Source organism: Tupaia chinensis, unplaced genomic scaffold (genome assembly GCF_000334495.1).
Source record: "Tupaia chinensis unplaced genomic scaffold, TupChi_1.0 Scaffold000252_1, whole genome shotgun sequence".
In the NCBI taxonomy this organism is placed as follows: Eukaryota; Metazoa; Chordata; class Mammalia; order Scandentia; family Tupaiidae; genus Tupaia; species Tupaia belangeri.
The window spans coordinates 368979-383185 of NW_006159732.1; the positions used below are offsets into that span (position 1 = coordinate 368979).

Sequence of the window (14207 nt, forward strand, 5' to 3'; positions counted from 1 at the left end):
CCATTAGTTCTTATATATCAGTAACAACAGTGAAACAAAACTGAACCCCACATATTTAACATTTAGGTTTTTACTTTCATGGTACTTGCCTAACATATATGTGCTATAAAATTAGTTAAGAAAAAAATAACTTGATCATGGATAGCTTTGCCTAACATTTCATGAAATTTTTATTTATAATACAAGCATAATTGTTAAGAACAGGTAAATTAAATAAATGTAAGAGAGATTAAAGTTTATAAATGTATCTTTTAACGTTACGGGCATTTTAAAATAGACTTTTCAGGGTTTTTATTTGGTTGGTTGTTTTTTGTTGTTGTTGTTGTTGTTGTTGTTGTTGTTGTTTTGTGCATGTGAGTTCTCCAGAGAGAGATGGAAAATGAGAAATCACCCCCGGGGGGATGGCCACACTGCAATCCCTTCTCCTCCGTTCTCCTCTTGGGATTTTCAGCTCACATGCACACACGGCCATCATGTTTTTCAAGCTTGTGAGTCTAGGACTCAAACCATGCAGTCAGTCATGTGAGATCTAACACCTTAAGCACCAGGCCATCTGTTGGCCCAAACAATATTATGCTTTAATATACGTCTGCTTTAAAAATAGTTTCCCAGAGGCTGGCAGATGGCATGGTGGTTGAGGGTGCTGGACTCCCACATGGCCGCCCATGGTTCAAATCCCAGACCTGGTGGCTTGCTTTCTCACTTTCTCTCTCTCTCTCCCACTCTTGCTCTGTCTCTCTTGGTCAAATTAAAACAACAAACAAACTAAGCTAAAATAATTCTTTAAAAAAATAGTTACCCAGGAGTCAGAAGGTGGCACAGCAGTAAAATATACTCTGTGAAACAACCCCACAAGGAAGTTCCTGCTTCAAGTCCAGAGACTTCCTGAGTATACCAACATGTGTATGCCCATGATCCAGGGCTGCTGAAAGATGAGGTGGATTACAGCATTGGAATTCTGTAAGGGGTGTTTCAGGCCTCTGGGTCTGGAACTCAAACTGCAGAGTTGGCTATGTGGGACCCAGTGCCTTAACCACCATGCTTCCTGCTGGTCCAGTACTTTTCTTCCTTTTTTTAAGAGAGACATTTTTTGCTATAGGGTGTGGAATCACCAGACAGAGAGCAATAGAGAGACAGAAAGTGAGAAATCATCCCTCAGGGAGGATGGCCATACCACAATCCCTTCTCCTCTTGGGATTTTGGGCATGCACTCACACGCCCCTGGCGTGTTTCAAGCCTCTGGGTCCAGGACTCAAGCTACAGTTGGCCATGTGGGAGTCCAGCAATGTAACCATTAAGCCATCTGCTGGTCCATGTTTGGATTTTTATTACAAAGGAACTCAATATATTTGGAAGTGTTAATAAACTCATCCTCTCCCTCATTTTAATTATACTACAAAACAGCACAAGGTCCAAGAAATTACAAAGTGATGTGTTTGTAGATTTGCTAATCTATAGGATGTCGGTGTGACAAACTGTTCATAATTGTTCATAGTTTTCGCTAGAAGTCAAATTAAGGACAAACAATACTAATTAATATGTGATAGTCTCCTTACTTGTAGTCTGTTTTCAGTGACTTCACTTCAGTTATCTGCAGTCAACTGTGGTCTGATATTTTTGGGGGAAAAAGAGACCATATTTATATTACTTTATTATTGTCATAATTGTTCCTGTAGTATTAATTATTGTTAGCTATTTCCTACTGTGCCTAATTTATAAGTAAAATTTCAGAGGCTGGCAAGTGGTGTGGTGGTTAAAGGCTCTGGATTCCCACATGACCGACCGTGGTTCGAGTCCCAGACCTGGTGGCTTGCTTTCTCACTTTCACTTTCTCTGTCTCTCAATTTCTCTCTCTGTTCAGAAAAAAAAAAAAGAAAGAAAGAAAGAAAGAAAGAAAGAAAGAAAGAAAGAGAAATAATAATAATAACAACAATAACAAATGGAATTAAATAAATAACTCTTTTAAAAAACTTTATTATAGGTGTCTAAGTAGGGAAAAACATAACATAGGTATAGGGTTTGGTACTATCCATGGCTTCAGGCATCTTCTAGATGTTTTTGGAACCTATCTACTGTAAATAAGGGAGGACTACTGTATGTAATTAAAACTACTAGAAATAATAAGGAAAACAATGCTGCATGCAAAGTGTACAAGAAAAATAAGACATGCTTTTGGTAAGGAATGTTATAAGGTATGAGAATTTATTTTCTAGTAGAAGAAATTTTGCCAACTTTGGAGGTTTATATTTGTTTAAAAACATTTTAGTTATTATTATTATTTAATTTTCTGTAGGCATGTGTGCTCATCAGAGAGAGAGAGAGAGAGAGAGAAAGCAAGCCACCAAGTTCAGGACTCGAACCACAGTCTGCCATGTGGGAGTCCAGCACCTTAATCACCATGCCACCTCTTTTTTTTAAGAGATTTTCGGTATAGGCTGCAAGCACTCACCAGAGAGACAGAGAGTCAGAAAGTGAGAAATCACCCCGAGGGTATGACCATGCTGCAATCCCTTCTCCTGCATTCTCCTCTTGGGATTTTGGGCATGCACACACACAGGCCTGGCGTGAGTTTTAAGCCACTGGGTCCAGGACTCAAACCACAGTCAACTATGTGGGAGTCCAATGACATAACCATTAAACCATCCGCTGGTCCCTGGAGGTGTTTTCAGGGGCTGGCAGGTGGCATGGAGGTTAAGGGCACTGGAATCCTGACATAGCCAACTGCAGTTCGAGTCCTGGACCTGGAAGCTTGCTTTCTCACTTTCCCACTCTCTCTCTCTCTCTTTCACTCTGTCCCTCTCTGGTCAAATTAAAAAATAAATAAATAAATAAAATTAAGTAAAATAATTATTTTTTAAAAATGTGTTTCAGAATGAATGAGAGAAGAAAGGGTAAAAACTGAATGAACAGGGCTGGCAGATGACATGGAGGTTAAGGTGCTGGATCCCACATGGCCAGCTATACAGTTCGAGATCTGGATCTGGTGGGCTTGAAAATTACAGCAGGCCAGGGACCAGCAAAGGGCGTAATGGTTGCATCACTGGACTCCCACTTAGTCGACTGCAGTTTGAGTCCCAAACTCAGTGGCTTAGAATTCACGTTGTGTGTGTGTGTGTGTGTGTGTGTGTGTGTGTGTGTTTGTGTGTGTGTGCCCAAAATCCCGAGAGGAGAGTGGAGGAGAAGGGATTTTAGTATGGCCATCCTCCCTGGAGTGTGATTTTTCATCTTCTGTCTCTCTGGTAAGCACACACGCCATATAGGAAAAATCTCTCTCTCAAAGAAAAAGAAACAAGATAATAGGCTTAGTGAGCTATTGTGCTCAACAGGCCAGAGGATGCTGGACATTTTGGGGGCCAGCAGGTAGCGTGGTAGTTAAGGGCGCTGGACTCCCACATGGCTGACCATGGTTCAAGTCCTGGACCTGGCAGCTTGATTTCTCACTTTCTCTTTCTCACTCTTGCTCTATCCCTCTCTGGTCAAATTAAAGTAAATAAAGAAATAAATAAAGTTAAATCAAATAATTAAAAAAAAAATTACACCGGGCCATGTACATGCATGCCCCCCCCCAAAAAAAAAAATCCCCAGAGAAGATTGGAGGAGAAGGAATAGCAGCATGGCCATCCCTCCTGGAGGATGATTTCTAACTGACTCTCACTGGCTCTCTGTCTCTCTCAGGCAAGCACACACGCCCTATGGAAAAAATCTTTTAAAGATTATATGAATAAAAGAACATTTGTGCAAAACTAGAATTTGGTCTTTTTGTTTGCAATGACAGAATGTAGGCCAGCAGGTGACCTGGAGGTTAAAGTGCTGATCCCATGTGGCCTACTGTGCAGCTGAAGTCCTGGACTGGCAGCCTCAGAATCATTCCAGGTGTGCGCATGCCCAAAATCCTGAGGAGACGAAGAGAAGGGGTTGTGGCATGGTCATCCCACCCGGGGCGGAGGGGGAGTGGTTCTTACTTTCCTTCTTTCTCTCTGGCAAATGCACATGCCCTATAGCCAAAAAAAAAAGGGGGGGGAGGAGTTTCCAGATTAGTAGTTTGCTCTCAATAAGAGATTGTGAAAGATTTTTATTTACCTTTTAGTGATTTGCTTAGGGGTAAAAGTCTGTGTTTTATCAAAATAATTTCCTGTGTTTCGCATTGTTTTTATGAGGTCTTTGATTACTTAAGAAAATTAAGTCTCCTCGATATTAAAAAGAGCTACACTTTTTAAATAACTGTATAACTTTCTGTAATTTATCTTTCATTCTGATATTGCTTCATAATGATCTGTGATCCGATTTAATTAAATGTTTTAAACATCCTGACATTTTTGAAAACTCCCCAAAATCAAAGACTGTTTTTCTCTCTCTTTTTTTTTTTTTTTTCCAGTCATGAACTAACTTTGGGATTTTCCAGATGGGCCTCTGGAATATTAAAAAAAAAAAAACTGTTCTCTCACTATAGAAAAACAAAGATGTTAAGCTAATTCAACTTATTTGATATGTTAAATTATGTGTGAAGCATTTTCAAATAAGTCATGCTGCGGCAGCTCTGCGGCCTGAGCGTTAAGGTAGCTGGGCCCCACGTGGCTGGCAATGCGGTTCAAATTCTGGCCTCTGTGGGGGAGCCCTTGGAAAATACACTCTGTGTGTGTGTGTGTGCCCCAAATCCTGATGAGGTGAAAAGGAGGAAAAGGGACTTCAGTGCGACCACACACCACTGAGTGGTGCTTTCTCCATCTCCCTCTCTCTCTGTCTCTCTCTGGTCAGCACATGTGTCCTCTGGAAAAAAAAAATGTAAATCTGTTATGCCCTGGTATGTTATCAATTATAATTCTAGTCATGGCCCAGTTCTGTGACTGGGTGGTTAAGGCCACAGTTCAAGTCCCAGACCCAGGGGCTTGAGAAACATCACGAATTTGCGTGTGTCATCCTTGCTCAGGGACAATGCTAATCGCTGTAGAGCTCTGACTTTAGTACTTGTGCCAAGCAAGCACACGTTCTAATGAACTCTCATCAGCCCTCTCGCCGTGGCCATGTTAAGCCTTTTGGTACTCACAGTTACTGTTCTACTCATACTCTCCTGAAAGTCTTCACAAGCAATTATAATCCTCAAGTGCTGAGTTTTCAAGGAGGTTCACGGAAGGGACTCTGAGGAGTATGAGTTTCTTTTTTCATAGAGGGCTTTTTTTGCTTTAGGGCATGTGCACTCATGAGAGAGAGAGACAGAGACAGTGAGAGGGAAAGTGAGAAATTGCTCCCCCTGGGTGGGTGGCCACCCTGAATCCCTTCTCCTCCATCCTCCTCCAGGGATCTTGGGCACGCAGGTGTATGTGCGATGTGTTTCAGACTACCAGGTCCGGGACTCAAACCACTATTGGCCATGTGGGAGTCCAGCAATATAACCACTGCACCTTCTGCTGGTCCCATGAGTATGGGTTTTTGATAACTTTAATATCATACCATTGGACTGTATTATTTTTATTATTTTTTAAAAAATTATTTAATTTCGTTTATTATTATTATTTAATTTGCTATAGGGCACATACACTCACCAGAGGGAGAGAGAGAAAGTCAGAAAGCAAGTTGTCAAGTCTGGGACTCTAACCACACCCACCCATGTGAGCATCCAGTACCTTAACCACCATGCCACTTGCTGGCTCCTTTTTAAAAATTTTTAAAAGTATATTCACTTATTTCTTCCATGAGACAGAGAGAGAGAGAGAGAGACACTCTGACAGATCTTCATGCTGCAATCCATTCCCAGAATGAGCCATCGGCTTTTGTTCATGAGCTGGGCGTGCTCCGGGAGGCCTCAGGATGTGAACTGAGGACCTTTTTCAGGTCCAGATGTGTTATCACTGCTCCACCTCCTGGCCCTGGACTGAATTTAAGAAATACTTTCAGAGATGGGGCCTGCAGGTGGTGTGGTGGTAAAGGGCTCTGGACTCCCACATGGCCAACCATGGTTCAAGACCCAGACCAGGAGGTTTGCTTTCTCGCTTTCCTTCTTTCTCTCTCTCTCTCACTCTGTCTCTGTCCCCCTCTGGTCAATTTAAAATGTGCCCTACAGCAAATTAAATAATAATAATAATAATGAAATAATTCTAAAAATAAAATGCCCCAGCCAAGGCTCTTTAAAAAGAAAAAAAAAAAGAAATACTTTCAGGGGAACAGCAGATGGCATAATGATTATGTTGCTGGACTCTCACATGGCCAACAGTGGTTCAACTCCCACCTGGAGGCTTGAAACTCACGCCAGGTGGGTGTGAACATATGCCCAAAATCCTGAGAGGAGAAGGGGTTGCAATGTGGCCATCCCCCTTGGAGGGTGATTTCTTGCTTTCTATCTCTCTATCTCTTTGGTGAATTCACACAGCTTATAGCAAAAACCTCTCTACAAAGAGAAATATTTTCAAGGAGGCAGGTGGTATGGTGGTTAAGGTATTGAACTCCTACATGGTTGACCGTGGTTTGGGTCCCAGACCTGGTGGCTTGCTTTCTCAGTTTCTCTCTCTCTGTCTCTCTCTGGTGAGCACATATGGCCTATAGCAAATGTTAAAATAATAATAAATAAAATAATTATACATTTTTAAACATTTATTTATTTAATTCCACTTGTCATTATTATTTTTTTAATTTGACCAGAGAGAGAGAGAAAGAGAGAAAGCAGGTTGCCAGGCCCAGGACTCAAACTGCATTTGGCCATGTGAGAATCCAGTACTCTTACCCACCACGCCACCTGCTGGCCCCTAAAATAATTATATTTTTTAAAAAAGAGTTTTAAGTAATTTGATAAACTATACTTTCTATAAACAAAATGCAAAAATTTACTTAATTCTCCCTCCCTGACCCCTCCCTCTCTGATTCAGAAAAACTATTAGTGAATATTTTGATTTTCATAGCAATATAGCTATTTCAACAAGAATTTGTTTTTTCAGGACCAGCAGTTGGCATAATGGTTATGTCACTAGGCTCCCATGTAGTCAACTGTGGTTCGAGTCCCAGACCCGGTGGCTTAAATTCACGCTGGGCGTGTGTGCGTGCGTGCTCAAGGTCCCAAGAGGAGAATGGAGAAGGAATTGTGGAGTGGCTATCCCCTCTAGGGGGGGATTTCTCGTTTTCTGTCTCTGTCTCTCTCTCTTTCTGGCGAGCGCACGTGCCCTATAGGAAAAACCTGTCCAAAAAATAAAAAAGAATTTGTTTTTTCTCCAGGACACCATTGGATTCGTTGGTTCTATATTACCAAGGTTTTCACTAGCCTATCAGACACGAAAATGTACATAGAACTAGATTTGACCAGACAGTTTTAAGAAACGAAGGTTGGGGACCAGCCAGTGGCATGGTGGTTAGGGCAGCTGGATCGCACATGACTAACTTCGTGGTTCGAGTTCGAGACGCAGCAGCTTGAAAGGCATGCTTGGCATGTGGGTGTCAGTGCGTGCCCAGTACCCTGAGAAGAGATGGAAGATAAGGGATTGCAACATGGCCAACCCCCCTCTCTCTCTCAAGCAAGCACACACATTCTATCGATAGCAAAATTTCAAAAGAAAAAAGAAAAAGCCCTGGGGGTGGGGCTGGGGAGACTAGCCTGGAACCTACATACATGGTTCCATTACCACTTAGTAAGGAATGTCACTTCCTGGCAGGCCTAAGAATCTCAAGGAGAGGGATTCACCAAAATCTATACGTATTTCTATTTTTTTTTTCTTTTTTGAGAGATTTTTTGCTATAGGGTACATGAGCTCACCAGAGAGACAGAAAGTGAGAAATCAACCCCCCTCGGGAGGGAGAGTGGCCACGCCGCAATCCCTTCTCCTCCATTCCTCTCTCAGGATCGTGGGCACGCACGCTCACGCACCTGACATGAGTTTTAAGCCACCAGGTCTGGGACTTGAACCACGTTCGACTATGTGGCAGTCCAGTGACGTAACCATCACATCATTTGCTCGTCCTGAAAATTCATAGATATTTCAGGAAAGGTCTGCTGACAAGTTCTTTGTTTGGCTTCCAAGCCTTAAAATGCTTTCTTTTTTATTTTTTCCTTAATGGTTTTTGCCATAAAACCACTGTGCTATCACCTGACAGAGAGAGGCAAAGTGAGAAATACCCTCTGTGGGGGATGGGCCATGCTGCAATCCCTTCTCCCCCATTCTCCCATCGTCTTTAGGGGCAAGCGTGCCTACACTTCCGATGTGTTTTTCTTTCTTTTTTTTAAAGAATTATTTATTTGATTTTATTTATTATTATCATATTTCAATTTGACCAGAGAGAGCCAGAGAGAGAGAGGGAAAGTGAGAAAGCAAGCCACTAGGCCCAAGACTTGAACTGTGGTGGACGATGTGGGAGTCCAGTGCCTCAACCTCCATGCCACCCGCTGGCCCCTCAATGTGTTTTTCAAGTACTGGGTCTGGGACTCAACTGTATGGTGGACTATGTAGGATACAGCACCTTAACCACTATACCACCTGCTGGCCCTCAGACAAGACTTTTTTTTAGAGAGAGATTTTTACTATAAGGTGCATGTGCTTGCCAGAGAGATAGAAAACAAGAAACTATCTCCTTGGGGGATGGCCTCACCCCAATCCCTCCTCCATCCTCCTCTCAGGATTTTGGGCACAGATGCACACATGCCCGGTGTGGATTGATGCCACTGGGTCCAGAACTCAAACCTCAGTCAACTATGTGGGAGTCCAGCAACATAACCAGAACACCATCTGCTGGTCCCTAGACTACACTGTTTTTTTTTTTTTTTTTTTTTTTGAGAATTTTCGCTATCGGGCATGTGCGCTCACCAAAGAGACAAAGAGACAGAGTGACAGAAAGTGAGAAATCACACCCTATGGAGAATGGCCACGCAGCAATCCCTTCTCCATTCTCCTTTCAGGATTTTGGGCACACATGCACATGCGCTCGGCGTAAGTTTTAGCCCACCAGATCTAAGACTTGAACCGCGGTTGACTACGTGAGAGTCCAGTGAAGTAACCATGACATCATCTGCTGGTCCTCCAGACTAGATGTTAAAAGCTATTTCAGAAAAAAGAAAAAGAAATTTAAAGAAAAGTATTTCAAGCCTAAAGCCATAAAATTATAGGAATCTATACAGAGATCCTCCTCTAATAGTGTGAAGAAAATTATTTTTGAAAAAGTGTTTAGGAAGGCCAGCAGGTAGTGTGATGGTTAAAAGACTAGGCTCCACTTGGCCAACCCTGGTTTGAGTCTTGAACCTGGCAGCTTGCTTTCTCACTTTCCCTCTTTCTCTCTCTCTCTCTCTGTTCCTCTCTGGTCAAATTAAAATAAATAAATAAAATAGAGTTCAATAAAATAATTCTTTTAAAAAAAGGTTTTATTTAACTTTATGTATTTATTTACTTATTTTAATTTGTCCAGAGAGGGACAGAGAAGGGGGGGGGGAGTGAGAAAGCAAGCCACCAGGTCCGGGACTTGAACTGTGATCAGCCATGTGGAAGTCCAGCGCCCTTAACCACCATGCCACCTGCCAGCCCCCTGAGATTCCTTATTAAAAGTTCCAGCAAAGCAGACCTAAAGAGTCCTAAATTGCCAACCATTAGTCTTCCTGCATTTCTGTAACTAGTAGGGCCAATTTTAATGAAACCAAGGCTGACCCCACAGTCTACTGGTGGAGGGAGCCAGGTCCTACATGGCAGACCGCGGTTTGAATCCCTGCCCTGGTGGCTTGAAAAAATGTGCCAAGCACATGTGTGTGTGCCCAGAGTCCCAACAGGATGGAGGAATGGCAGAGAAAAGATTGCAATGTGACCACCTCCCACTGGGGGCTGGGGGTGCTTTCTCTCTCCCCTCTTTGTCTCTCTAGCTAGCGCATGCACCTTCAGGCAATTAAAAAATAAAAATTGTTTTAAGTTGGGACCAGCAGATGGTGTAATGGTTATGTCACTGGGCTCTCACGTAGTGGACTGCGGTTCAGGTCCCAGACCCCATGGCTTAAACCTCACACTGGGCGCATGTGCATGTGTACCCAAGATCCAGAGAGGAGAATGAAGGAGAAGGGATTGCAAAATGGCCATCTCCCCAGGGGGTGATTCTTCCCTTTCTATCTCTGTCTCTCTGGCAAGCACACTTACCCTATAGCCAAAATTTCACAAAAGAATTTGTTTTCAGTTAATGGAATTAGACCTATTACAAGTAAATTAGTCTTACTGATTAATCTTATTCTCCTCTGCTTACTCTCAGAAGTGGCACTGGCCTTTGTGACCTTGTAAATTTCCTTTCTTCCAAGACTTTAATGCTGATGGTGATGATGAAGATGCTAATGGCAGCTGGTGGTGGGGATGATGATAAATGAGCATGTATATTCCTGGGCACGGCAGGTGGCATGATGGTTAAGTCACTGGACTCCCACATGGCCAACCATGGTTCAAGTACTGGACCTAGAGGCTTGCTTTCTCACTCTCCCTTTCTCTCTCTCCCTCTGATCAATTAAAAGATAATAGGAATAAACAAAACTAAATAAATATTTTTTTAAAGAATTATTTTTAACTTTATTTGTTTACTTATTTATTTAGTTTAATTTGAGCAGAGAGAGACGGCGAGAGAGAGAGAAAGCAAGCCATCAGGTCCGGGACTTGAACCATGGTCGGCCATGTGGGAATCCAGCGCCCCCAACTACCATGCCTCCTGCCAGCTCCAAATAAATAATTTTTTAAATGATCATATATATGCCTAAGGCTTTCAAGTATGCAAGACGCTTCAAGGTCATTATCTCATTTGAGTCTGGCAAAGTAGGAATTATACCATTTTATAAAGTAGGAAAATTAAGGTTTTTTTGTTCTTTTTTAGAGAGTTTGCTTTTTATTTTTAGAAAGATTTTTGCTATAGGGTGTGTGTGCTTGCAGGAGAGACACAGAGAGACAGAAAGACAGAGATCACCCCTAGAAGGACAGCCACACCACAATCCCTTCTCCTCCCGTTGTCCTCTCAGAATTTGGGGCATGCATGCACATGCACCCAGAGCGAGTTTCAAGACTCCGGGCCTGGGACTTAAACTGCTGCTAGCAATGTGAGAGTCCAGCATTGTAACCATTAAGTATTAAAAAATAAATAGGTAGGGGCCAGCAGGTGGTGTGGTGGTTAAGGTGCTGGACTCCCACATGTCCAACTATAGTTCAAGTCCCAGACCCAGTGGCTTGAAAATCACACCAGGCGCATATACATATGTGCCCAAAATTCTGAGATGAGACGAGAATGGAGAAGAAGGGAGTGCAGCATGCCCGTCCCTTCTGGGAGGTGATTTCTCACTTTCCCTCTCTCTCTCTCTCTCTCTCTCTCTCCCCCCATCTGTTGAGCTCACGCACACTGTAGCAGAAAACAAAAAAATAAGTAAATATTAGGTTGTCAGAAAAGTCATGATGTATTTTCCTGTTTTTCTATGCAAAATGCATCATGACTTTTCTGATAACTCAATAAATAAGAAAGTAAGATAAAACCCAGGCTGGAGGGCTGGGCAGTGGCACGGGGGTAAAACACACTGATCTGCAAGGTTGATCCACAGGAGAAGGTTCTGCATTTGCATCCAGAAACTTCCCTGGAAGGTGGGGCTAGGGGTACATCACAGTATCAGGATCCTATTGAGGATGCTGTTCCTCTCTCTCAAGAAATAAATTTAAAACGCAAAAGAAAAAAAAAATAGAACCTAGGCTATAAACCCTTTGAAATATAGCTGGTTGGGACCAGCAGGTGGTGTAGTGGTTACATTGCTGGACTCCCACGTAGTCAATCGTGGTTTGAATCCTGGACCTGGCAGCTTGAAGCTCACACTGGGCATGTGTGTGTGTGTGTGCATGCTCAAAATCCTGAGAGGAGAATGGAGCAGAAGGGATTCAGTGTAGTTGTTCCCCCTAGGGGGTAATTTCTTGCTTTCTGTCTCTTTGTCTCTGTCTCTCCAGCAAGCACACACACGCAGGCAAAAATCTCTCTGAAAAAAATAAAGAGAAAAAATTTAACTGGCTGCTTTATGAGGCCTGATTTAATCTGAAGGAGGATAAAAAGTGGAGGAAGAAAAGTCCTGGAATGGGCATCCCTCCTCCTGTCCCTGGGTAGGATTGCCATCCTGCTGTGTCCAGCTGTGCCCCAATATGAGCTGGACTGTGCCTCTACTCTTCTGCCCCAAGAGATGGCCCCAAGTGCATGGCTGCGTCCTAGTCTCCCTGTCTTGGCCACGCTGAGAGTGCCTAGTGTTCAGATGCGTGTCTGACTGTGGCCTTTCTGCTTCTGAAGTTTAGGCAAATGAGTCTAATACACTGTCCCTTTCCAGTTACTGAGGTGACAGAAGAGTTAAACAGGTTTCCAGTCACACAATTAGAAAGCACAGTCTGGGATGGGGACCAGCAGTTGGTGTAATGGCTATGCACTGGACTCCCATGTAGTTGACTGTGGTTCAAGTCCCGGACCCAGTGGCTTAAATTCATGCCAGGCGCGTGTGCGTGCGTGCCGAAGATCCCCAGAGGAGAATGGAGGAGAAGGGATTGTGGCATGGCCATCCCCCCTGGGGGGGGATTTCTCCCTTTGTGTCTCTCTGGCGAGCACATGCACCCTATAGCAAAAATCTCTCTCAAAAAAAAAAAAAAGTACAGTCTGGAGCCAGTTGGTGGCATGGTAGTTAAGGCACTGGATTCTCACATGGCGAACTGCAGTTCAAATTCTGTACCTGGTGGCTTGAAAATCAAGCCGAGTACCTGGGTCCCCAAAATCCTGAGAGGAGAATTGAGAAGGGATTATGGTGTGGTCATCCCTCCTGGGGGGTGATGTCTCACTTTCCCTCTCTCTGGAGAGCACATACGCCCTACGACAAAATACAAAATAAATAAATAAATAAAAAAGTACAGCCTGTGTTCCTGCCCTGAGGACTGTATACAGCAAGGATTCCCTCCCAGGCTGGAAAAGGAGCCAGCCCCGCTGCCCCCTCCTCTCAATGCACCAGCTGCCAGAACACAGCTGTCTGGCCATTGTCCCCCCCCCAGGCAAGTGTGAAGGGTGGAGCTGCGCTGGGAGGGGCTGCCAGTACTGTACCCAGTGAGGCTCTCTCACTGCTGGCAAATTGGGCCAGAGGCTGATTCTGAGCAGTAGTTTGACTGGTGAGAGCTGCCGTGGATCGGTGGGTGCAGGGACCTGGGTGGGCAGGAAGAGTCAGTCTAGATCCAGAACCCCCCAAAGAAAACACGAGAACTGCCTGTAAAGCGCTCCTGCTGGATTATGGGAGAAGGGCTGGGAATGGCAGGGGGGATGGTGGGTGGACAAGAGGGGATGATTTAAAGGAAGGGGTGCCCGGAGAACTGTAGGAGCCCCTGGAGGCTGGGAATAGCATGCCACAGGTCCCAGTTCCCCCTTTCCCCTTGCCTCGGCTCAGTTTCCCCATCTGTGCTATGTGAGAACACCCTTGCCTCAGCTACCTTGCCAAGAGAAGGGCTTCATGACAGCAAAAATGACCCATGAACTGAGGCCCAGAGAGTGGGAACTCCTGAGGTCAGGGTGAGGTCAGGAGAGGTGGGAATAGGAGGTCCAACCTGATTGCTTTTGCAGGCACTGACTCTGCCATGCCGGCTCCCCTGTTCCCACTGCTGCTGCGGATGCTGTCGGCCCGCCTGCTGCTGCCCGCTGCCCGCCTGGCCCGCCAGTACCTCGTCCCCTTGCTGCGCCGACTGGCACGGCGCCTGGGCTCCCAGGACTTGAGAGAGGCTTTGCTGGGCTGTCTGCTGTTCGTCCTCAGCCAACGACACCCGCCGGATGCTGCAGAGGCTTCCCCAGTGGACCGCAGGGAGAGAAGGGAGAGGTTAGGACCCCAAAAGTGAGGCTGTAGCCATGGAAATGCCTCCCTTTGGAGCAGGAGGTCCTGACACCAGCACTGTCTGCAGCCTGCCCAGTGGGCATTAGAAACAGAGGGAGCTGAGCACGAGGGGACTGGCCTGAGCTCCCTCTCCCCTCACAGCAGAAACGTCTTTCTGGAAGGATGCCTTGGGTCCAGCAGAAAAACAATCACTGCTCCACCCTCACCAAGGACCTCTACTACCCACCCTGACCTCAGGGAGGTGGGGAATGGACCTCCCCCAAGCAGCCAGAACTCGGAGGTCCAGTAACGGGCCTAGGGACAAGTGAGAATTCAGCAGAGAGGCAAGATTTGAACCCAGACTGTCTTCTGGACTCAGAATCTACCTTAAAATAGTAAGAATTTCCTTCCCCTATGGAGG

General features: G+C 44.7%; 1 protein-coding gene across 1 annotated transcript; it reads left to right on the forward strand.

The window, feature by feature from the left end:
- Positions 1-13556: 13556 nt before the first annotated feature.
- On the forward strand, positions 13557-13811 carry MYMX (myomixer, myoblast fusion factor). The gene has a single exon (XM_027772072.1). It carries the CDS (start codon positions 13557-13559, stop codon positions 13809-13811), a length of 255 nt encoding a protein of 84 aa, XP_027627873.1.
- The last annotated feature ends 396 nt before the right edge of the window (positions 13812-14207 follow it).